The sequence below is a fragment of the Micropterus dolomieu genome, linkage group LG11 (assembly GCF_021292245.1).
Source record: "Micropterus dolomieu isolate WLL.071019.BEF.003 ecotype Adirondacks linkage group LG11, ASM2129224v1, whole genome shotgun sequence".
In the NCBI taxonomy this organism is placed as follows: domain Eukaryota; kingdom Metazoa; phylum Chordata; class Actinopteri; order Centrarchiformes; family Centrarchidae; genus Micropterus; species Micropterus dolomieu.
In genome coordinates this window covers 7,820,170-7,837,976 of record NC_060160.1, presented here as the reverse complement: position 1 = coordinate 7,837,976, position 17,807 = coordinate 7,820,170, and the positions used below count along the sequence as shown (strand labels likewise).

The following is a 17,807-nucleotide window of genomic DNA, read 5'->3' as shown; positions in this document are numbered from 1 at the left end:
CTCTCTGTCTGTCTGTCTCTGTTGTACACACACACGTATACATACAGTATTACAGTGGAATCCGCCTTGCTTTGAGATCTGCTATAGGAAGCAGGAAACATATAGGAACCAGAGCGAGGAGTGTAGGGACACTCCACATCTGTTTTGGATGGTGAGTGCATGATGGCTGCTTATTGTTTGTTTACATACTGTATGCTCGGACAAATCAGCTTGAAATAAGATCTATTGTGGACGTATGAATTGCTGGTTCTTCATTCCTGGTTAGCTCTGCTGCAGCATGGGAGATGTGCCACATGTTTCTTTTCTTGTAGCTGCCTTTTCTTTTTTAAAGATTAGGGTGGAAGCTGTCATCGTAATGGTAATTCATAGCTGGGTAGCCATGGTGAAGTCAATTTCCCCCTCCCTCTGCCACTGCTGAATGCATTAGTCTAATGAGATGTCTGCAGCCTGTGTGCCGAGCAGCAGCAGCAGCAGCAGCAGCAGCAGCAGTACTGTGTTAAGTAAAAGGGGACGAGGAAAAGCCACATACAGCAAGCGCAAAGATGGCTTTCCCTGCATTGTTTGGGATTTAGCTTTGTAGTCACCTTTAGGCTTCTGGGATTTAAGACAAAAGGGCTTGGCTCTTAGGCTTTCACAATAGAAGACAGCAGGTAATAGACACCCCCTCCTCTCTCTCTTTCACTCTCTCTCAGGTTTATTGGTGTGTTATCAGTGCAGGATGGAGGTGCTGTTTCCTCCACAGCTCATGCATGGCTGCCTTTTGTGTTGTTTGCTTGTTATGGTGCTCTGCTAAATACTGCTCCTCTCACCGCATTGCCCAGCTGAGTATTCTGCAGACTCTTAGTGTTTGGATGTTGCTGTTGCACATCTTTGCCAAGCCATTCTGCTTCCTCTATGTCTGCTCTAAATTGATGCTAATGCTGCTCACTAACATGTAGTTGTTGAGGAGGAGGATTAATGTGCAAGTAAAGTGCATGTGTCTTTGCATTTCCATAGCTTGAGCTTGTTTCCTTTGTCTCCAGCTCCAAATGAGTGTACCAGCAGCAACGGCACAAAAATCAGACGGTAACAACAGTGAAATGCAATCAGCTGCAGTGGCTCCCTCCTTCATCCCCAGCCAGTCGGGAAAGATACCAGGCAGGAAGAGAGGGAGACCCCCGCTCCGCAATGTCGCCAAGATGGATTTTCCCAACCGTTACCCCGAGTCGCTCCCTCCGCTCAAAGTGCCAAAGAAGAGGGGGAGAAAGCCAGGCTTCAAGGTCAGCCAGATGGGGGGGGGAACGGGGGATGAGCTGTGGTGTGTGGATGCAGTGTGTTTAAATAATGCATGTGTACACAGAAAGACACAGACACATCGGCTCCATGCCCTTCAGGTTTTGTGGGACCCCAGAGTAACCGAGAGAGACTTAACATCTGTGAGGCTTTGTTCTGCTGTAGTCAGCTATTAAGGCAATATTTTTTATGTCAGAAGGGGTCATTCATGGAAATATGTCTGTTTTTTTATCCATAAATATCCACAAAATTACTTTTCTGTAGCATTTCACTTGAACTTTATACAGATTTGGTATCTCGATTATTCCACCATCACCATCCCTACATGATTTAGTAAAGAAATGATATGCCTGTAAATAAATACAGGAATGCAAAAACTTCTCCTCCCGCAGCTCAAACCCAGGATGGTGATGACGCCGTTGGCTATCTCTCCACCCAGCAGCACCCCTGAGCCCGATATGAGCTCCATTCCTCAGGATGCCGCGACCATCCCCCACTCTGCCACGCCCCAGGTGCTTACAGGTAGGACACAAAACACAAGAGGCATTAATGGGCTTTTTGTCTTTACAATCCAGTCCTGATTTGTTTAAAAACACTTAAAGACCATTAATATAATTTAGGTTTTAAGTGCCTCCACTTATGTTTTCCCTGTGTCAGTCTGTATCTACATCAACAAGCAAGCCAACACCGGCCCCAACTTGGACAGGAAGAAGATCCAGCAGCTCCCTGATCACTTTGGACCCGACAGGCCCTCTGTGGTTCTGCAGCAGGCCGTCCAAGGCTGCATCGACAGCGCCTTCCAGCAGAAAACAGTGTTCACTCTCCTCACACAAGGCTACGGGGGAGAAAAAATATCAGGTGTTGTACAAAGACCTCCCTCAGGTGTTGCTTTCTACTTGTTCAAAAGCTTTATTACCACTTAACCTGTGGTGGTACTGAGTAGAAAACATGCATTTCTAACGGCTTAATTAGCCAATTTGTGAGAAATTGCGTCTAAACTGTGATGTTGTTTCAAGTGGCCCCCTGTTTTGCTCTTCCAGCCACATTTGATGGGAAGCAGCACCTTCTCAGCCTCCCTGTGGTGAACAGCATCGACTATGTGCTTCGTTTTCTGAAGAAGCTCTGCCGCAGCTTGCACTGTGAAAACCTCTTCAGTGATCAGCCCATTACCCAGCACAGTGGTGGCTCTTACCAGTCAGATGGTACTTCTAAATGTTCTGTCTGTCTAATGGTAGCTGATATGTTGATATAAACAAATTATTTGAGCAGATTTTGATCTAATCTTTAGCTGAAACATCTATGACTGAGGACTACCATTTAGACCAGTCCGACGGCAAGCGCTACTCCGTGGACCCTGGCGATTCTGCTTTCAACTCCATAAGCTCGTCCTATTCGCCAAAGTCCTCCTATGGGTTTCGTTCGTCACAGCAGTTCTCCAACGGCTCGGCCTCCATGAGCATGTGCCGGCAGTCGTCCACCAGCCCAAACACGTTCCCAGAGAGCAACAGGACAGGTGGGAAGTCACGGTAGACAAAACCAGGATTGCTTTGGTGTTTATTTCTCTGAGATAGGAAAGTAAAGCAACTTTCTGTCCTCTTTTCTCCCAGGAGGTTATAATGCATCTCCAGAGACCCAGGAGTCCAAGGCTCCACCCAATAAGGACCCATCCACCTGGTCTGTGGAAGATGTTGTCTGGTTCATCAGGGATGCTGACCCCCAGGCTCTAGGCCCCCATTCAGATGTCTTTAGGAAACATGTAAGTTTGTTTTCCATCATATTCTTGACAGCCAGACTTGTTTCACTGTTTCACTTGGCCAGAATGAATATCCAGTGGAAGTGACACCACCAACTTCTTCTCTTGCTTCTCTCAGGAGATCGATGGAAATGCTTTGTTACTCCTAAAGAGCGACATGATCATGAAGTACCTCGGACTGAAGCTGGGGCCAGCCTTGAAGCTTTGCTACCACATCGACAAACTAAAGCAGACTAAGTTCTGAAAGTCTTCGATGATATATACCCCCCCACACACACACACACACCCCCTTCAATACATTTCTGAAGGATCACATCTGGGGACTGCAGGTCTGTAAGCCACTGGGATAAGAGAAATTTCTGGGATACTGAGAAATACCTGGGGGATGAAACCTCCTTTCATCAATCAGGCTAGCACAGTTTAGAAAAGATGATTTAGCTAGTTTTTCACATCACATTACCACTACTTAAACCTACAATAACTGATGGACACAACATTGACATGTCATCAACGTTTATGTTGATTTGACAAAGTTTTTAGCAAACATCTGCTTATTTTCACATCCAGTATTGTCAGAGCAGCATTATAATTTGTTTGGAGTCATGTTCCTGGCCACCTGACAAATATAAGTCCAATGCTCTCTTTCAGCTCTGTTTTGGTCTCTAACAACTCCTGAGGGAAATATCTGGATCTTTATCTGCTAAATGCTCCACTATGTTCACCAGCTAGTCTCTAGCTGTATCTGTCTGCGGTCTGGTGCTGATTGGGTAGTGTACAGCTGCCTGCTGTGGCCAGTGAGAGTGAATCAGAACAGTAAAATTACATCCGGACCACTGAACAATGAGCTGAAAGTCGCTTTAAAGCTCCATAAAGCTGCATGGAGATGCAGATTTGGGTGATAAGTCTCTTGAGGTTCATCACTACAAGCAACTCCTTTCCCATTGTCACATTGTTTTCACGTTCTCATTGATACATTATTATTATTATAAAAATATAAATTCTGTTCTTAAGTCTTGAGCAGAGAAATGTTCATATCAAGTGGGAAAAAGACCGCTAGAGGAAGTGATGTACCTCATAGCTGTAATCCTACTCTCTTCCCAATGGCTTGCTGACCTGGGGTCCCCACACATGAGGTCTACAGCTGAATCCTCTTGGTACATTTTGCTGAATATTACCATGATGTCATGTAGTGTTAATCACAAATTCACCCCTCTCATACGCTCTCTTCTCTTATTTACTTGCTCTTACATTTGGCACAGATTTTGAACTAAAAACCATCACAGTGTAGAATGCATCCTTCATACAAAATTTAACATAATGTAATCAGTAAAAGACGACCAGTGTAAGAAAATGTTTTGTCTCACAAACCTTCATAGGCAGCACATCTGTCTGCTGCATGCAGATTTACTCATATATATATATTCATCATCTGACAAGAAATGTATAACAGAAAACACTTTATACCTTAAGAAACTTTGTCAAATCTCACCGTAGGATCTTGTTTACTCGCGGTTACCAAGCTGAAAACATGTCTATAACTGTACTGAAAAATGGTGCATTAAATACTACATTGCTTTTTGATTGAGAGATTTAGAAAATCATTTTGATACTATTTTTTCACATTGCTGTGTAACAAAAAAAGTAATGTCCGGATTGGATTTCTCATTCTTTTTTATTATAATTAATAACAGTATAACTTAAGCAAAACATAGCCTACATAAAGACAGTCGCTCTCTTTTTAGTATATATAAAGAAAAGCGAGAGCATTGTGAACGTGATATATTTATGTTTCGATATGCAAGATTGTCACATGCCAATTATCTCCAAAGGCTCTTCATGTATACTCATAGGAATGTTTTTTAATTCATATGTTTCTATGTTTTTATTCAGCATCGGTGTTGATACAGAAGTTGTCAAAACACACTAAACATTTAAATGTTACACTGAGAAAACCATGTAAATGGGTATATAATATAGTATTGCTTTTGTATACCACTTTTGGTGTACAGTATGCATCCTTTTTTAATCAATTAACCTTTGTAAGTGAATGCTGCTGTAAAGATATTACATGTAAGCCATGCCTAGTGAAATCAAGCTAAGGTGTTTTATTTTGAAAATCACTATGAATAAGAGTTTTAGAGAAAGCTGAGTGGATCAGTACTCTATGCTGGTGCTAAAGTTATCTATGTATTTAACTGTTTGCCTTTGTGTTTGTGAGATGTAAAGGAAATCTTATGTGTATACTGTACTGTATGTGAGTATTAAATTAAGAAATCAAGTAATCAGAGATTTGTGTGTGAGACAGACTTTTTATTTACCCATTTTAGTATTGGTTCCAACAGGATGCAGTTGTGATGGAGGGTTTTATTCAAATGTTGCTGCTTGTTTTTATACATAAGTAATTTAAATGGATCCAGATTTTAATGTGGGTCCACTCATCTGAGACTTGCTTTGGCTTGGAGCCTCAACTGTGCTTCAACACACGTGATTTAACAAAGGTGACCTACATGGCTTCCAAACTGGTATCCTCCAGGGCTCTGCATTATCGGGGCTCTCAAGGGGTCCCCATAAATTAAGAACAGGTTTACTCTTTTACTGTATATTAACATATAGGCCTACATAGATATTGTCACAGGTTTCACTCCAATCAGCAATTTGCTGTGTAACAATTTAGTTTAGGAATATAAAACATATAGCCTAAATATGAAGCTAAAGCCAGCAGCAGGTTAGCATAGCTTAGCATAAAGACTGGACACAGGGGGAATAGCTAGTTCTGTCCAAAGACAACAAATGCTCATATTAATTAACACATTATGATCTTGTTTGTATTTCTGTACAACAAATGAAGTGTAAAAACAACACGTTGTGATGTTACGAGGGGTTATGTCTCTGGACTATTTCTTGGGCAGTGACTTCCTGGAGTGTCCACTACTTGACTGGCAAATGTTTCAAACCAAGAGATAGAAGATTTTCTACCTTTGGACAGGGCAAGGCTAGCTGTTTTACCCGCGTTTTCCTCTGTTTCCAGTCTTTATGCTAAGCTAAGCTAACTGGCTGCTGGCTTTAGCTTCATATTTATTGGACAGACTCAGGAGCGGTAGGGTAACATGGGTTAAGATGCCAGCAACCTCACCATTTAAAAGTCTGACAAATTAATTATAGGAAAGCTAATAACATAAGGCAGGGCAAGTTTATTTCTACAACATAGGCTTTTAACCAGCTACTTGTAGTTAATTATATCTGTAATTTGCACATATTAAAATGATTTCACACCATAGCTGGGAAAAATGCCTTTCTCCTAAAACATACATTTGATTAAATTCAAATTAATTTGTCAACTGCAGGTATTTATTTTACTTTGTATTATGTTACCCTAAGCATGGCCATTTCCAAGATACAAAAAAACCCTATAAAATATTATTTAATGTGTCAGCAAATAGACATTGATCTTAGGGGGGGCGTCTTACCCCACTCTACCCTTTCATTATTTTCATCTAATTCTTGGCAACTATATGATGCTGGGGAAAGTTAATTGATAGGTTATTTTTTTCAAATTCTCATTTTCAATTCTCTTTAGCCTTATACATGCTTTATTAGTGGCTGAGTGCCCCTACCACTGTCAAAAGACCCCATCTACATTAGAAACAGAAAGGGATCTCTTCAGAGCCCGTATGTACAAAAGCATTTCAGTATTGCTTAATTAAAGAAATCTATAAATAAATAAAGGATTCTGCATTTCCACACAAGAGCTGTAATTATACTGTGACCTTGCTGGGAAATGAAACCTAGTAGGCTACATATTGGTGTGTGGTAATCCTTGGGGGCCCCTGGTTGGTTATCCAGCCCTGATTCTGAAACTCCATTATTATTAAAAGCCACGTTTAATGACCCTAGGACTAGAATATTTCACCCTTACTGAATCTAATTCCTCAGAGGTTACAGTGAACTATTGATCAATCATAAATGAATAGCACAATGTTGCGCACTCTTTACACCCACCACAATCCGAAATGTGTAAATTTCCTGATGATGAAATTTCATGCTATCCTCATCATCACGATGAAGGATCCGGTTATATCGTGACAGGATCCAGCTGAACCCAAGCCGAGCGGCAGAGCAACAGTGAACTTATGATCAGGCTGTGATGCACACGGGTGACGCCGCGCTCCTGTAGTCGCATAACCACAGACTGGCGTGGGATCGGTCCCTGCTGCGCCTCATCTGGAATAACGTCGGGAAAATCCAGACATTTCATTAGCGGGTGTGTTTTTGTAAAAGAGGCGAGCAGTGTTGAAAATAATCCCTTTTGTGCAAACGTTTCCATCGGAGGGGGGTTTTCTGTACTTTGCAGAAGCCACAGCAGATTTATTCCGATAGAGAATCACCAAATATAGGCTGTACTAAGGTAAGAAGTGATGTGCCTGCAGATGTAGGCTACATGTCATGTGTTAGATTTTCAGATTTCAGAGGCAGAGAATGGTTTATGTGAATGTGCCACCCATTATTTCTTTCATATTTTCCTTCTGTTTGACTGAATGGGATCGAGCTGAGGGCTGGCACGCGGGCACCTGCGCATCCTTTAAAATAAAGACACTGTGTTTTGCCTAGAAACAAGCAGAAAATGCAGAAATAAAACTGAGTAATAATTTGAGGTATTGACAAAATGTCATCAAGATTTGCGCAAGGAATTGGCTTTTATACGACTCTGATGTGGTTCCGAGGTGGCACCGAGGGAGCTGTCTTGTGTTTTAAAAATAGATCTGTTTGCTTATGAAATTTTGACATGTTTTTTTTCGCCCCGATGCGCATGGAGAGGTGTCATAAGGAGCAGGATGGAGCGATCTAATCTGAAAATGCTCTCACTGCGTCGTTTCCATCGGAATGCAGCAGCGCTCCCTCTCTGCCCTCACAGGAGGCGGTTAGCTTTAATAGCATTAACTCAGATGTCATTGCCCAAAACGTGAAATAAAACAGCATCTGTTGGCCTCTGTTTGGGCAAAACAAGTCATTCATACCTGTGGCCTGTGCTGATATGAAGCGGATATTTCCCTAAAACACATTTGCATGATGTCTGAATCGTTTTCTCAGCTCAGTGCTCCGTGAAACAATTTCGTTTTCCTCAAGGTCATTCACCGTAGCCTATTTTAGAGATTAAACCCAAGATCAGATGCTATAATTACCATTCACGTACCCCAGGATTGGTTATATGACAAGCAGCGTGTGCACATAAAACGCGGTGGTTTGCACTGATTTTGGCTGCAGCACACAGTTCTGCTGTTTGTTGTGCAAGGCCCCGAGCCAATGCAGTGCTGCTGTGTGTGGTGGAGCTTGTTCAGCCTGCTGTCATGCTGCTGCAGAGATGTGGACCATATGTTGGTCTCAAGTGATAGAGATTCCCACAGTGTGTGCATGGTGTTCGAATATGCAAAACATTATTCTGCTGTCTCTTTTGTTAAATTATGTATTGAGAATTGACGCATTGTTGACCAATTTATATAATTTGCCACACCATTAGTCGATAATTTATGAATCTGGGGCTTCTGACAGGCTGTTCTGGTAAGGTTGCTGAAGTTGTCATGACTGTTACTGAGGCCCCTCAGTGTGGATAACAAACTAATCCAGGCTGATTAGTTTGTGGATTGCCCACAGCTGTCTTAATATATACAGACCACATGTTATGAGCTATATTCCCCACTAATCCAGATTACAGCAGGTCTTCTGTGTGCATCCTGCATGTTGTCCTCACTCAGTTCTACTGATGTGCAGTTTTACTGCAGCGGTGTCCGTCTTACAACCAAGCACATGCTTTACTGTTACTGTCAGTTTGTAGGTTGTAGGACAGTATTTGCAGTGGAAACTTGATAGCAGCAATTGAACATTTGATGATCTGAATCTGCTTTGAAAGTGATGATCCAGGTCAGTGCTACCCGGGCCACAGACTGGCACAAGCAGGCTGAGGGGACAGAAATAGAACACGAGGACCAGCACAGAAATATTTAGCTGCCTGAACCCCACCCCCCCACCCCTCGCCACGCACGCACACACGCACGCACACACGCACACACACACAAACACACACACACACACACACACACACACACACACGTGGTACATGCAAACATCCCACACATTTACTCTCTGTACTCATGTTTGAAGAAGAAATAAAAAGGCAGTTTTCTATGCTGTGCTAGATAGAGATTTTCATACTTGCTCAAGCATATACAAATGCAGTATTCACGTGTTCTTGCACTGCAGGAACCATGGGAAAGCAGAACAGCAAGCTGACTCCTGAGGTGATGGAGGATCTGGTGAAGAACACAGAGTTTAATGAACACGAGCTGAAGCAGTGGTACAAAGGCTTCCTGAAAGACTGCCCCACTGGCAGGCTGAATCTGGATGAGTTCCAGCAGCTTTATGTCAAGGTCTGTGTGAACCACCGCCTAAAGATCATCTGCTTCTTTTCTGTCTGAACATTGAATCATGCCATGGCTATTCATACATCATAAAACTATTGCTATTACTGACGTTTTTAAATCCCTCACTGAATTATTAAACACATCTCTTTCACATTTGCAGTTCTTCCCTTACGGCGATGCATCAAAGTTTGCACAACACGCCTTCAGAACCTTTGACAAAAACGGAGATGGCACCATTGATTTCCGAGAGTTCATCTGCGCCCTGTCCATCACATCCCGTGGCAGCTTTGAGCAGAAACTCAATTGGGCCTTCAACATGTATGACCTGGATGGTGACGGCAAAATCACCAGAGTGGAGATGCTGGAGATAATCGAGGTAAGGGAATATCAAGTCATTAAGGGGACTGGCTCTGTTTTTGTTGTTGTTATTAGCCTCCTGCACACCTGCAATGAGTACAGAGGCAGTTTCACAATGATCAAAGTCGCAGTTGTATTGGATTACATTAGGTCACTTCTGGAAATACAGTCAGTATAGTAAATCTGGCCTATGTCTCAGTGATACTGGAGCATACTTAATATCAATATCAATATCAATTTTATTTATATAGCACACTTAAAACAACCAAGGATGGCCAAGGTGCTTCACAGGTTTAATACAACAACAAGACACTCACACAGTAAAAGTACAGCAATAAAACATTATAATATACAGTATACGATATATAGTGATATTATTATTATTGCCAGGAATAATAACAGACTTAACTCGAAGGAAATGCCAAAGAAAATGCCTGTAGCGATAAATGTGGTGTGTGCTTTATTCCAAAGCTACATCAGTGGTTCCCAACCTTTTTTGTCCCACAGCCCTATTAGATTAACTCAAGTACCCCTTCATTGGCCAAAGTTGATGTTATTTAACACTATTAATTATATCAGTGGTTGCTATTACTATTATTTTTTCATGTAATAGAATAGTCACTGTTTACATTGCATTGGTTATGTTTACATTCATATAGTATTACTACCACTTTGAGTGGCAAAAGCTGGATGCTTCAATCATTTACACATTACTGAGCAACAGACAGGGGACAAATTAGAGGAAAACCTTAATAAAAGAGAGGAGAAACATAGCAAATGCAGAAGCTTCCGTGTACCAGGGATCAGTCAGTAGTTTGGTGAATCATGATCATGTAAAACGAAAATGACATGAATAAAATGCCACAGCCTTTATAGTCACCAGATCTGAACCTGGTTTCACAGGTTGCGTATGTTAATGAGGTAATATCTTGTGGAGGAATAGTGTTCCTCTTCCATTTGAGATCCACAGACTTGGCAAGGGACACTAAAGTTGTTCTGGAGGCTCGAGGTGGCCTAACTAAGAAACTTCATGTTGGTTTTCAGTTCATTTGTCACCCATTTGTATTTCAAATGTTTAAACTTCTATTAAAACTTTTCTGCTTGCTTAGTTTTCATGCACTCTTAATTGCAGCACGTGGTGTTAATGTGCCACGTCTGACTCAGTTTGATGGGCAGCTTATGTTATTGTAAATTTATGATTAGCATCCCATCAATTTGTTATCCTATTTTCTTTTGCACAAATATGTGGAATATATAAAAATATATTTTTTAGATCATTTACAATTCCGATTTGTTTTTGTTTAGTTTAATTAATTTATTGAGCTTTCCACGTCCTCTGGAAACTGCAAAAGTACTCCTAGGTTACAAATACCCATTGTTGAGGATCATTGATCTCTATCTTTATGGACAAATAAACACATGTAGGCATCACTGGATTATATAAGAAACAATCCTCTGCTAATTTCTCACTGCGCCTCACCAACAGGCTATCTACAAAATGGTGGGCACTGTGATCATGATGAAGATGAACGAGGATGGTTTGACACCACAGCAGAGGGTGGACAAGATATTCAGCAAAATGGATAAGAACAACGACGACCAGATCTCGTTGGAGGAGTTCAAAGAGGCGGCGAAAGGCGACCCGTCCATCGTGCTCCTGTTGCAGTGTGACATGCAGAAGTGAGCTCTCCCTGCTCGCTCCTCTCCTCACTGTAATCCACACACTCTGGACAGCAGCACATGTTTTAATGTCTCATTAGGTTATTTGCCATTTCCACAGGAAAAAAAAACAATGCTTGGACTATTTTTCAATGGACTCGCTTCTTGTGGTTGTATGCATGAGAATGTCAAATGCTGAATAATTTTGAATATAGCTATAAGATATCATACATTTCTATTTCTAAACATGCCAATGTGATTTGTGCACAGTAACCCTATACATTCTCATTGAACCTTAGCTTGTATATCAGTGAAGCACTGCATACAACTATGTTCCTGCAGTATTTAGGATCCCCCAGTGTTCACTGCTGCAACTACTGTACGCTTTACATAATAGTAACAAAACAATAATTCCTATGATAATTGTAACTGTCTCTACTATCCAGACTTGTTCAGCTCTTGGAGAATAGGGAAGCTCCTGTCTGTTCCAGATGTTTTCACATGATGGAACCAAGAAGAGTAGGTTCTTTGCATGCATATATTATGTGTCAAAAAAATAATCTCTTACCTTTTGCATCTTTAGGTGGTTATAAAAGAGAAACCCTCCAGAATTCATTTAGTATTGTTGCATGGGATGTACAGTATGTGACCCATCAGGCTCTCATTAGTTCACCTCCAGTCATGTGGGAGCATGCTTCCCTCCTTTTGATACACATGTATGTGTGGCACTTGAGTTTTTGAAAGATATTTGGGTTGCATTTGTCGGGTAATCTCAGAGGAAGAGCTTTCACACATAAGCATTGTATTGTATTTTGCTTTAGTGACTTCTGGGATGAGCAGAAAGATATTTATGGAGCAGCATTCTTTTATGAATTTATTGTGCTGCTGCCAATTAATCTAGAGGAAAGGCCAAAATTACAGCTGTGAGTACTCATGCATTATTCCCCACAATGATCCAAAATTGGCTTCTTTTTCAGGTTGCTTATTTGATTCAGACTTAATTAACTTAACTCGGTACATATCAACATGTTTACAGAAAGGAAATTGAGTACAGTGTTCTGACTTTATTGCTGGGAGCTCACTCTCTGGGCTGGGGACCTTGTTAAGACGGGAGCCACTTCCGATGCAGAAAAAAAGGGAGAAAAGGCCTCCTATATGTTTACTGGACACACTGCATTCCTACTTTTTTGTAAGGAGAAACTTTTTATTGAAGGTCTCATCTTCTAAACTATTCCGTTTGCAACAATCATTAAAGATGCAGGACCCTCATGAGAGGCGCTTGACAAAGCTTTTGAAAGAGAGTTTCAGTGCGAGACAGCAACTGGATGAAGATGTAGGTTAAAGTTACTGCGGAAATTCACTTTCAACAGTTTTGCTTCCCCATTTCTAACCTATGCAAGCATGGACTAAGTGTCCGCTTGTAATCCATTTACAGTGGTGGAGGTTGCAGAAGCTTTTCACTGTTCTGTCTATAACATATACTGAAACCAACCCTCACATTATTGTCTATCTTATTTAAACATTTCAGTCCAGTCACTATGTCAAATTCTTTGTCTAGTAAATGTTTATATCAAATATGAAAAATCATCAATAGTGACTGTATTCTTTTATACTTGTGGCATGTGTTGCACCCAAAAATAATTCTGTAGTGATTAAAATGAATAAACCATCACCAGGCCTTTTCAAAAGAAAAAGTCTAGCAGGTGTGATTAATAGAAATGAAGTTGCAGATTTAGGACTATGTTGAATATACATGTTGATACAGATGAAAGGATGGAACGCATGAATGGACTGCCCTGTATGTATGAAAAGTATAACATACACAAGTTTTTAAATATCCACAATTTCTTCTCGTAGTTTATTGTCACAACGTTTAGGATTGTACACTGCAGTTAACTACTGCTAGATGAGCATTTTCAACCAAACAATAATGTGCATATGTATTTACAGAGTCCAAATATTTTCAACTGTAAAAATATTAACACTGACAGGTAAAGTAGAGTCCTGGGTCCAGTAGAGTCTTCTCTGGTACCAGACTCCTGAGGTAAACTACATAAAAATAGCACTGTAAAACTGTAGCAAAAACTTTCAGTGTACAATTTTTTGTTTTGAAGATCTGCATTCTTCACAAGCACTCGTTTATTAAGCTGGGAACTCAATCTGTTAAATGATTATATTTGTTTGACCAGAACTGGAGATAATCTTAGTTACTGAGATGTCTAAAATGTGTACAATGGATGATAAATACTCAGAATACTAATATGAAGAAAAGGAGACTAGCTAACAGCCCCTTGATGCAGTACTGCCCTTTACACTTAAACAGATCAAAAAAATCTTCATCTGACAAACCAATCAACATCCTTAAAAGTCCCCGGTCTTACTGAAACAGGCTTTAGAGTGAAAAACAACAATAACAAGCCTCCTGGCAACACACACATACAGTAAAACAGAAATATACAGTGACTATGCACATAAACATTCCTTTTGTTGTCACTGGAGCTCATTTCAAACGTCTTCATCCCCCGTTTCACTCCGGACTCGTTCCGGATCCTGAAGCTGGTGGATTTTGATGAGGCTGGTTTTGGGTAGATTGCTGCATAACACAAACCATGTTTAATATTAGTCATCAAACATTACTGACACAGTGAATTAAGCAAAGAGGGACAACAGGAAGGGCACCGTAATAATTAAAACAAAATAATTTTTATTATATTATTTGAAATTCTTACTAAGATGGTGCAATTAAATCTAGCAGTGAATGACTACTAACAAATTATATATTATTATATAATTGTAATAATTTATGAATTATAAAGTATAATGATAGAACTGCTTGTTAATAAGTAATACATTGAAAAGCCTTTTTAAAATAATTTCACAAATAAGAATAAAAATGCATTAAAAATACACAATTTAATGACAGAAACAGACACATTAATAATAAGTTTATTATTTGTATTTTCAGTTTTCATTTAAAACTAAATAAATAATCGTTTCATAAATTTGTTTTACAAAAGGTATCAGTTGAGTAACAGATTATAATTAACCACTTTAAGAAATCTATTCTGTAATTGATGTGATGGCACACTTCCGTCCCCATACTGGAAACAAAGATGCACAAAACAAAGTTATGTAAAATGTAAAGATTATGGAAAGGACAACACATAAACAGAAACAAACATTAAGAGGAGCATCACCTGGTGGTGAGGGGAGTAATGAAGACAAACTGTCGGAGGTGCTGCCGCTCTGACAGCTCCAGCAGGAGATCCAGAGAGATTCTACGATTGTGCATATCCTAGATCAAAATAATAAAGGTAACTTTTTAATCATAGTGAGTCAAATACAAACTTACATTCATTGTTTTATACAAATTGTGTTTTGTGAGATTCTGTGCTCTCACCATGTAGACGTCAAACTCATCGAGGCATCTGAATGGTGATTCGGTGATCTCCCACAGGGAGAGCATGAAGCAAACAGTGGAGAAGGAACGTTCGCCACCAGACAGCGACCTCATGTCACTCACACCATCATCCTCCCTGCCCGGAGGCTTTACCTTTACGTGTGCGAGAACAGGTTTGTGTATTACTTGTACTGAATATTTTTCCCATAAAAGAAAAAAGAAAAAAATAGAAAAACAGTAGTAGACTCTAGCAGTAGGGAGAGAGAGGAGTTATGGCGCGGACTTGAGGATGAGGATGTCGCCATCACTTGGTCACCAGGATACCCCATCTTACTTTAAAAGTAAATTCTGTTTAGGTAATTAACTTTAAGTGTTGTCACCAGTCTTTTGCAGTATACACTGTTTATATTCTTAAACATACAAAGACACGTTCCATGTATTTACAAAAAAACTAAAGAAAATGTTGAATAGACATACCGAGATTGAGAGTGTCTCGTTGTTGTGATCAAAAATCATCGAGCCACAGCAGTTCAACTTGATCAGAAAGTTATTGAAGTATAATTTGCATCTGACAGAGAGGGACCTTTAGGAAGTAGAAAAAGATGAAAGAATCAGACAAACACAAGCAGGACTTTCCACTGCCAGTTAGACACTATAATCATTACAACATACAAGCATTTCTGAATTATTTTTCAAACTTACTAGGGCGTTATTTACCTACGCATTACTTTGTATCTGTTCTGCCTGTCTGACATGATGTTATCGAGTCGATCGATGAACCTACGCAGATCTCTCACTTGGTTGGTTTTGTGTCTGTAGAGAGCGAGGGCCTCAGCGTACTCCCTAATGAGAACAGAGGACAGAAAACGGCAGTCTAAGTTTCTTATTCCAGAATAAGGCCAGAAAATGATTTAGTGATAGCCAACGGGTAGGTTGGATTGAAGTATGTCAGTGGCAGAAGAAATCTCAATTGGATGGGTTGAACCTCAGTGGGTAGAGACACATCGCTTGTCTGACTAGATTGCCAAAGCTGCAACCCAGTGAAATGATTAGACAGAAGGAAGCTAGAAGACTCCTCTAACTCTTCTTCTAACTAAAAAAAAAAGTCTTCAGTAAATGATCTAACTTACCTGGTTAGCTTAGCTGGCCTCAAACAGGCCTGTATGCTGTGGTCAGGAGTGGAGTAATCATTTACATCAGATAGTATATTCAGATTGTTTAGTAAGTAAAAGTAATGCATTAAAATGTTACTTATTTCAAATGTCTCATTAGCAACATATACTTTAAGTATTAAAAGTAAAAGTGCTCAATACAGAAAATGGCCCATTGAGTGTAATATCTGTATATTATATAATAGTAATATATATTATTATTATTATTATTATTATTATTATATTAAACTGAACAAAATTATAAATGCAACACTTTTTTTTGTCCTCATTCATCAAGATCTAAGACTTTCCTTATGTTCACAAAAGGCCTATTTCTCTTAAATATTGTTCACAAACCTGTCAAAATCTGTGTCAGTGAGCACTCCTCCTTTGCTGAGATAATCCTTCCCCCTCACAGGTGTGGCATATCAAGTTGCTGATTGGACAGCATGGGTATTGCACAGGTGTGCCTTAGGCTGGCCACAATAAAAGGCCACTCGGAAATGTGCAGTTCCATCACACAGCATAATGCCACAGATGTCGCAAGTTTTGAGGGAGCAAGCTACTGGCATTCTTACTGCAGGAATGTCCCCCAGAGCTGTTGCCCGTGAATTGAATGTTCATTTCTCTACCATAAGCCATCTCGTTTCAGAGAATTTGCCAGTACATCCAACCGGCCTCACAACCGCAGACCACGTGTAACACACCAGCCCAGAACCTCCACATCCAGCATCTGAGACCAGCCACCCGGACAGCTGCTGCAGCAATCGGTTTGCATAACCAAAGAATTTCTGCACAAACTATCAGCCTCAAACTCTAACATTAGATCTGACTCCAGAGCACCTAGGCCCCTGGGAAATGTTTTGTACTACAAATAAAGTCAATCTGAGTTCACAGTGAAATAACACAAAGTCCCAGATGTTTTTTAGAAAGCCTGTGATTTCTCACCTGACCACCTGCTCCTGCTCGCCGTGGCTGGTCTCGAACACCTTGATTTTCTTCTTCAACCGAGTTATTTCTGCGTCGATGCTCTTGGTGCTGCCAGTCACCTGCTGCCGCTCAGGACTGATCTCTGTGGCTTTGCCCACATATTCCTGTCAACACATGTGAGGTCTGCTGACAGTCTGACAATTATGAATTTCAGCAGACATCTACAGTACACTGGAGGCAGGAGGTCATCTCTTTGGTAGAGTTTACTAACTGATCAGTGATGTACAGTGGGTACGGAAAGTATTCAGACCCCTTTAAATTTTTCACTCTTTATTTCATTGCAGCCATTTTCCAAAAATCAAAAAAGTTCATTTTATTTCTCAGTAATGTACACTCAGCACCCCATCTTGACAGAAAAAAACAGAAATGTAGAAATTTTTGCAAATTTATTAAAAAAGAAAAACTGAAATATCACATGGTCATAAGTATTCAGACCCTTTGCTCAGTATTTAGTAGAAGCACCCTTTTGATCTAATACAGCCATGAGTCGTTTTGGGAAAGATGCAACAAGTTTTTTACATCTGGATTTGGGTATCCTCTGCCATTCCTCCTTGCAGATCCTCTCCAGTTCTGTCAGGTTGGATGGTAAACGTTGGTGGACAGCCATTTTCAGGTCTCTCCAGAGATGCTCAATTGGGTTTAAATCAGGGCTCTGGCTGGGCCATTCAAGAACAGCCACGGAGTTGTTGTCAAGCCACTCCTTCGTTATTATAGCGGTGTGCTTAGGGTCATTGTCTTGTTGGAAGGTAAACCTTCGGCCCAGTCTGAGGTCCAGAGCACTCTGGAAAAGGTTTTCGTCCAGGATATCC

The 17,807-nt window shown here is 40.4% G+C and overlaps 3 protein-coding genes across 3 annotated transcripts in view; 2 read left to right on the top strand and 1 right to left on the bottom strand.

Annotated features, from left to right (window-relative positions):
- The first annotated feature begins 983 nt into the window (after positions 1-983).
- On the top strand, positions 984-4,939 carry LOC123979235 (sex comb on midleg-like protein 4). The gene is made up of 7 exons (XM_046063063.1): positions 984-1,259; positions 1,665-1,794; positions 1,930-2,130; positions 2,313-2,474; positions 2,561-2,785; positions 2,880-3,028; positions 3,144-4,939. The coding sequence occupies exons 1-7, from the start codon at positions 1,029-1,031 to the stop codon at positions 3,267-3,269; spliced, it is 1,224 nt and encodes a 407-aa protein (XP_045919019.1). The 5' UTR covers positions 984-1,028; the 3' UTR covers positions 3,270-4,939.
- Positions 4,940-7,227: 2,288 nt separating this feature from the next.
- On the top strand, positions 7,228-13,118 carry vsnl1b (visinin-like 1b). Its single transcript, XM_046062539.1, has 5 exons — positions 7,228-7,286; positions 7,377-7,430; positions 9,281-9,447; positions 9,602-9,817; positions 11,285-13,118. The coding sequence occupies exons 3-5, from the start codon at positions 9,286-9,288 to the stop codon at positions 11,480-11,482; spliced, it is 576 nt and encodes a 191-aa protein (XP_045918495.1). The 5' UTR covers positions 7,228-7,286; positions 7,377-7,430; positions 9,281-9,285; the 3' UTR covers positions 11,483-13,118.
- Positions 13,119-13,284: 166 nt separating this feature from the next.
- Positions 13,285-17,807, bottom strand: part of smc6 (structural maintenance of chromosomes 6) — a 15,593-nt gene continuing 11,070 nt past the window's right edge. The window contains exons 22-27 of the mRNA XM_046062538.1: positions 16,957-17,102; positions 15,575-15,700; positions 15,335-15,440; positions 14,858-15,010; positions 14,655-14,752; positions 13,285-14,050 (exon numbers count right to left, since the gene is read on the bottom strand). Of these exons, the coding sequence (XP_045918494.1) occupies positions 13,963-14,050; positions 14,655-14,752; positions 14,858-15,010; positions 15,335-15,440; positions 15,575-15,700; positions 16,957-17,102 (717 nt within the window). The 3' untranslated portion in view covers positions 13,285-13,962. The remainder of the gene's footprint in view (positions 14,051-14,654; positions 14,753-14,857; positions 15,011-15,334; positions 15,441-15,574; positions 15,701-16,956; positions 17,103-17,807) is intronic.

Coding starts and splice junctions, on each gene's coding strand:
- LOC123979235 (XM_046063063.1), top strand. CDS start 1,029: ATGAGTGTACCAGCAGCAACGGCACAAAAATCAGACGGTAACAACAGT. Junction 2,786..2,879: donor CCCAGAGAGCAACAGGACAG/GTGGGAAGTCAC, acceptor CTTTTCTCCCAG/GAGGTTATAATGCATCTCCA. Junction 3,029..3,143: donor CAGATGTCTTTAGGAAACAT/GTAAGTTTGTTT, acceptor TGCTTCTCTCAG/GAGATCGATGGAAATGCTTT.
- vsnl1b (XM_046062539.1), top strand. CDS start 9,286: ATGGGAAAGCAGAACAGCAAGCTGACTCCTGAGGTGATGGAGGATCTG. Junction 9,448..9,601: donor TCCAGCAGCTTTATGTCAAG/GTCTGTGTGAAC, acceptor TCACATTTGCAG/TTCTTCCCTTACGGCGATGC. Junction 9,818..11,284: donor AGATGCTGGAGATAATCGAG/GTAAGGGAATAT, acceptor CCTCACCAACAG/GCTATCTACAAAATGGTGGG.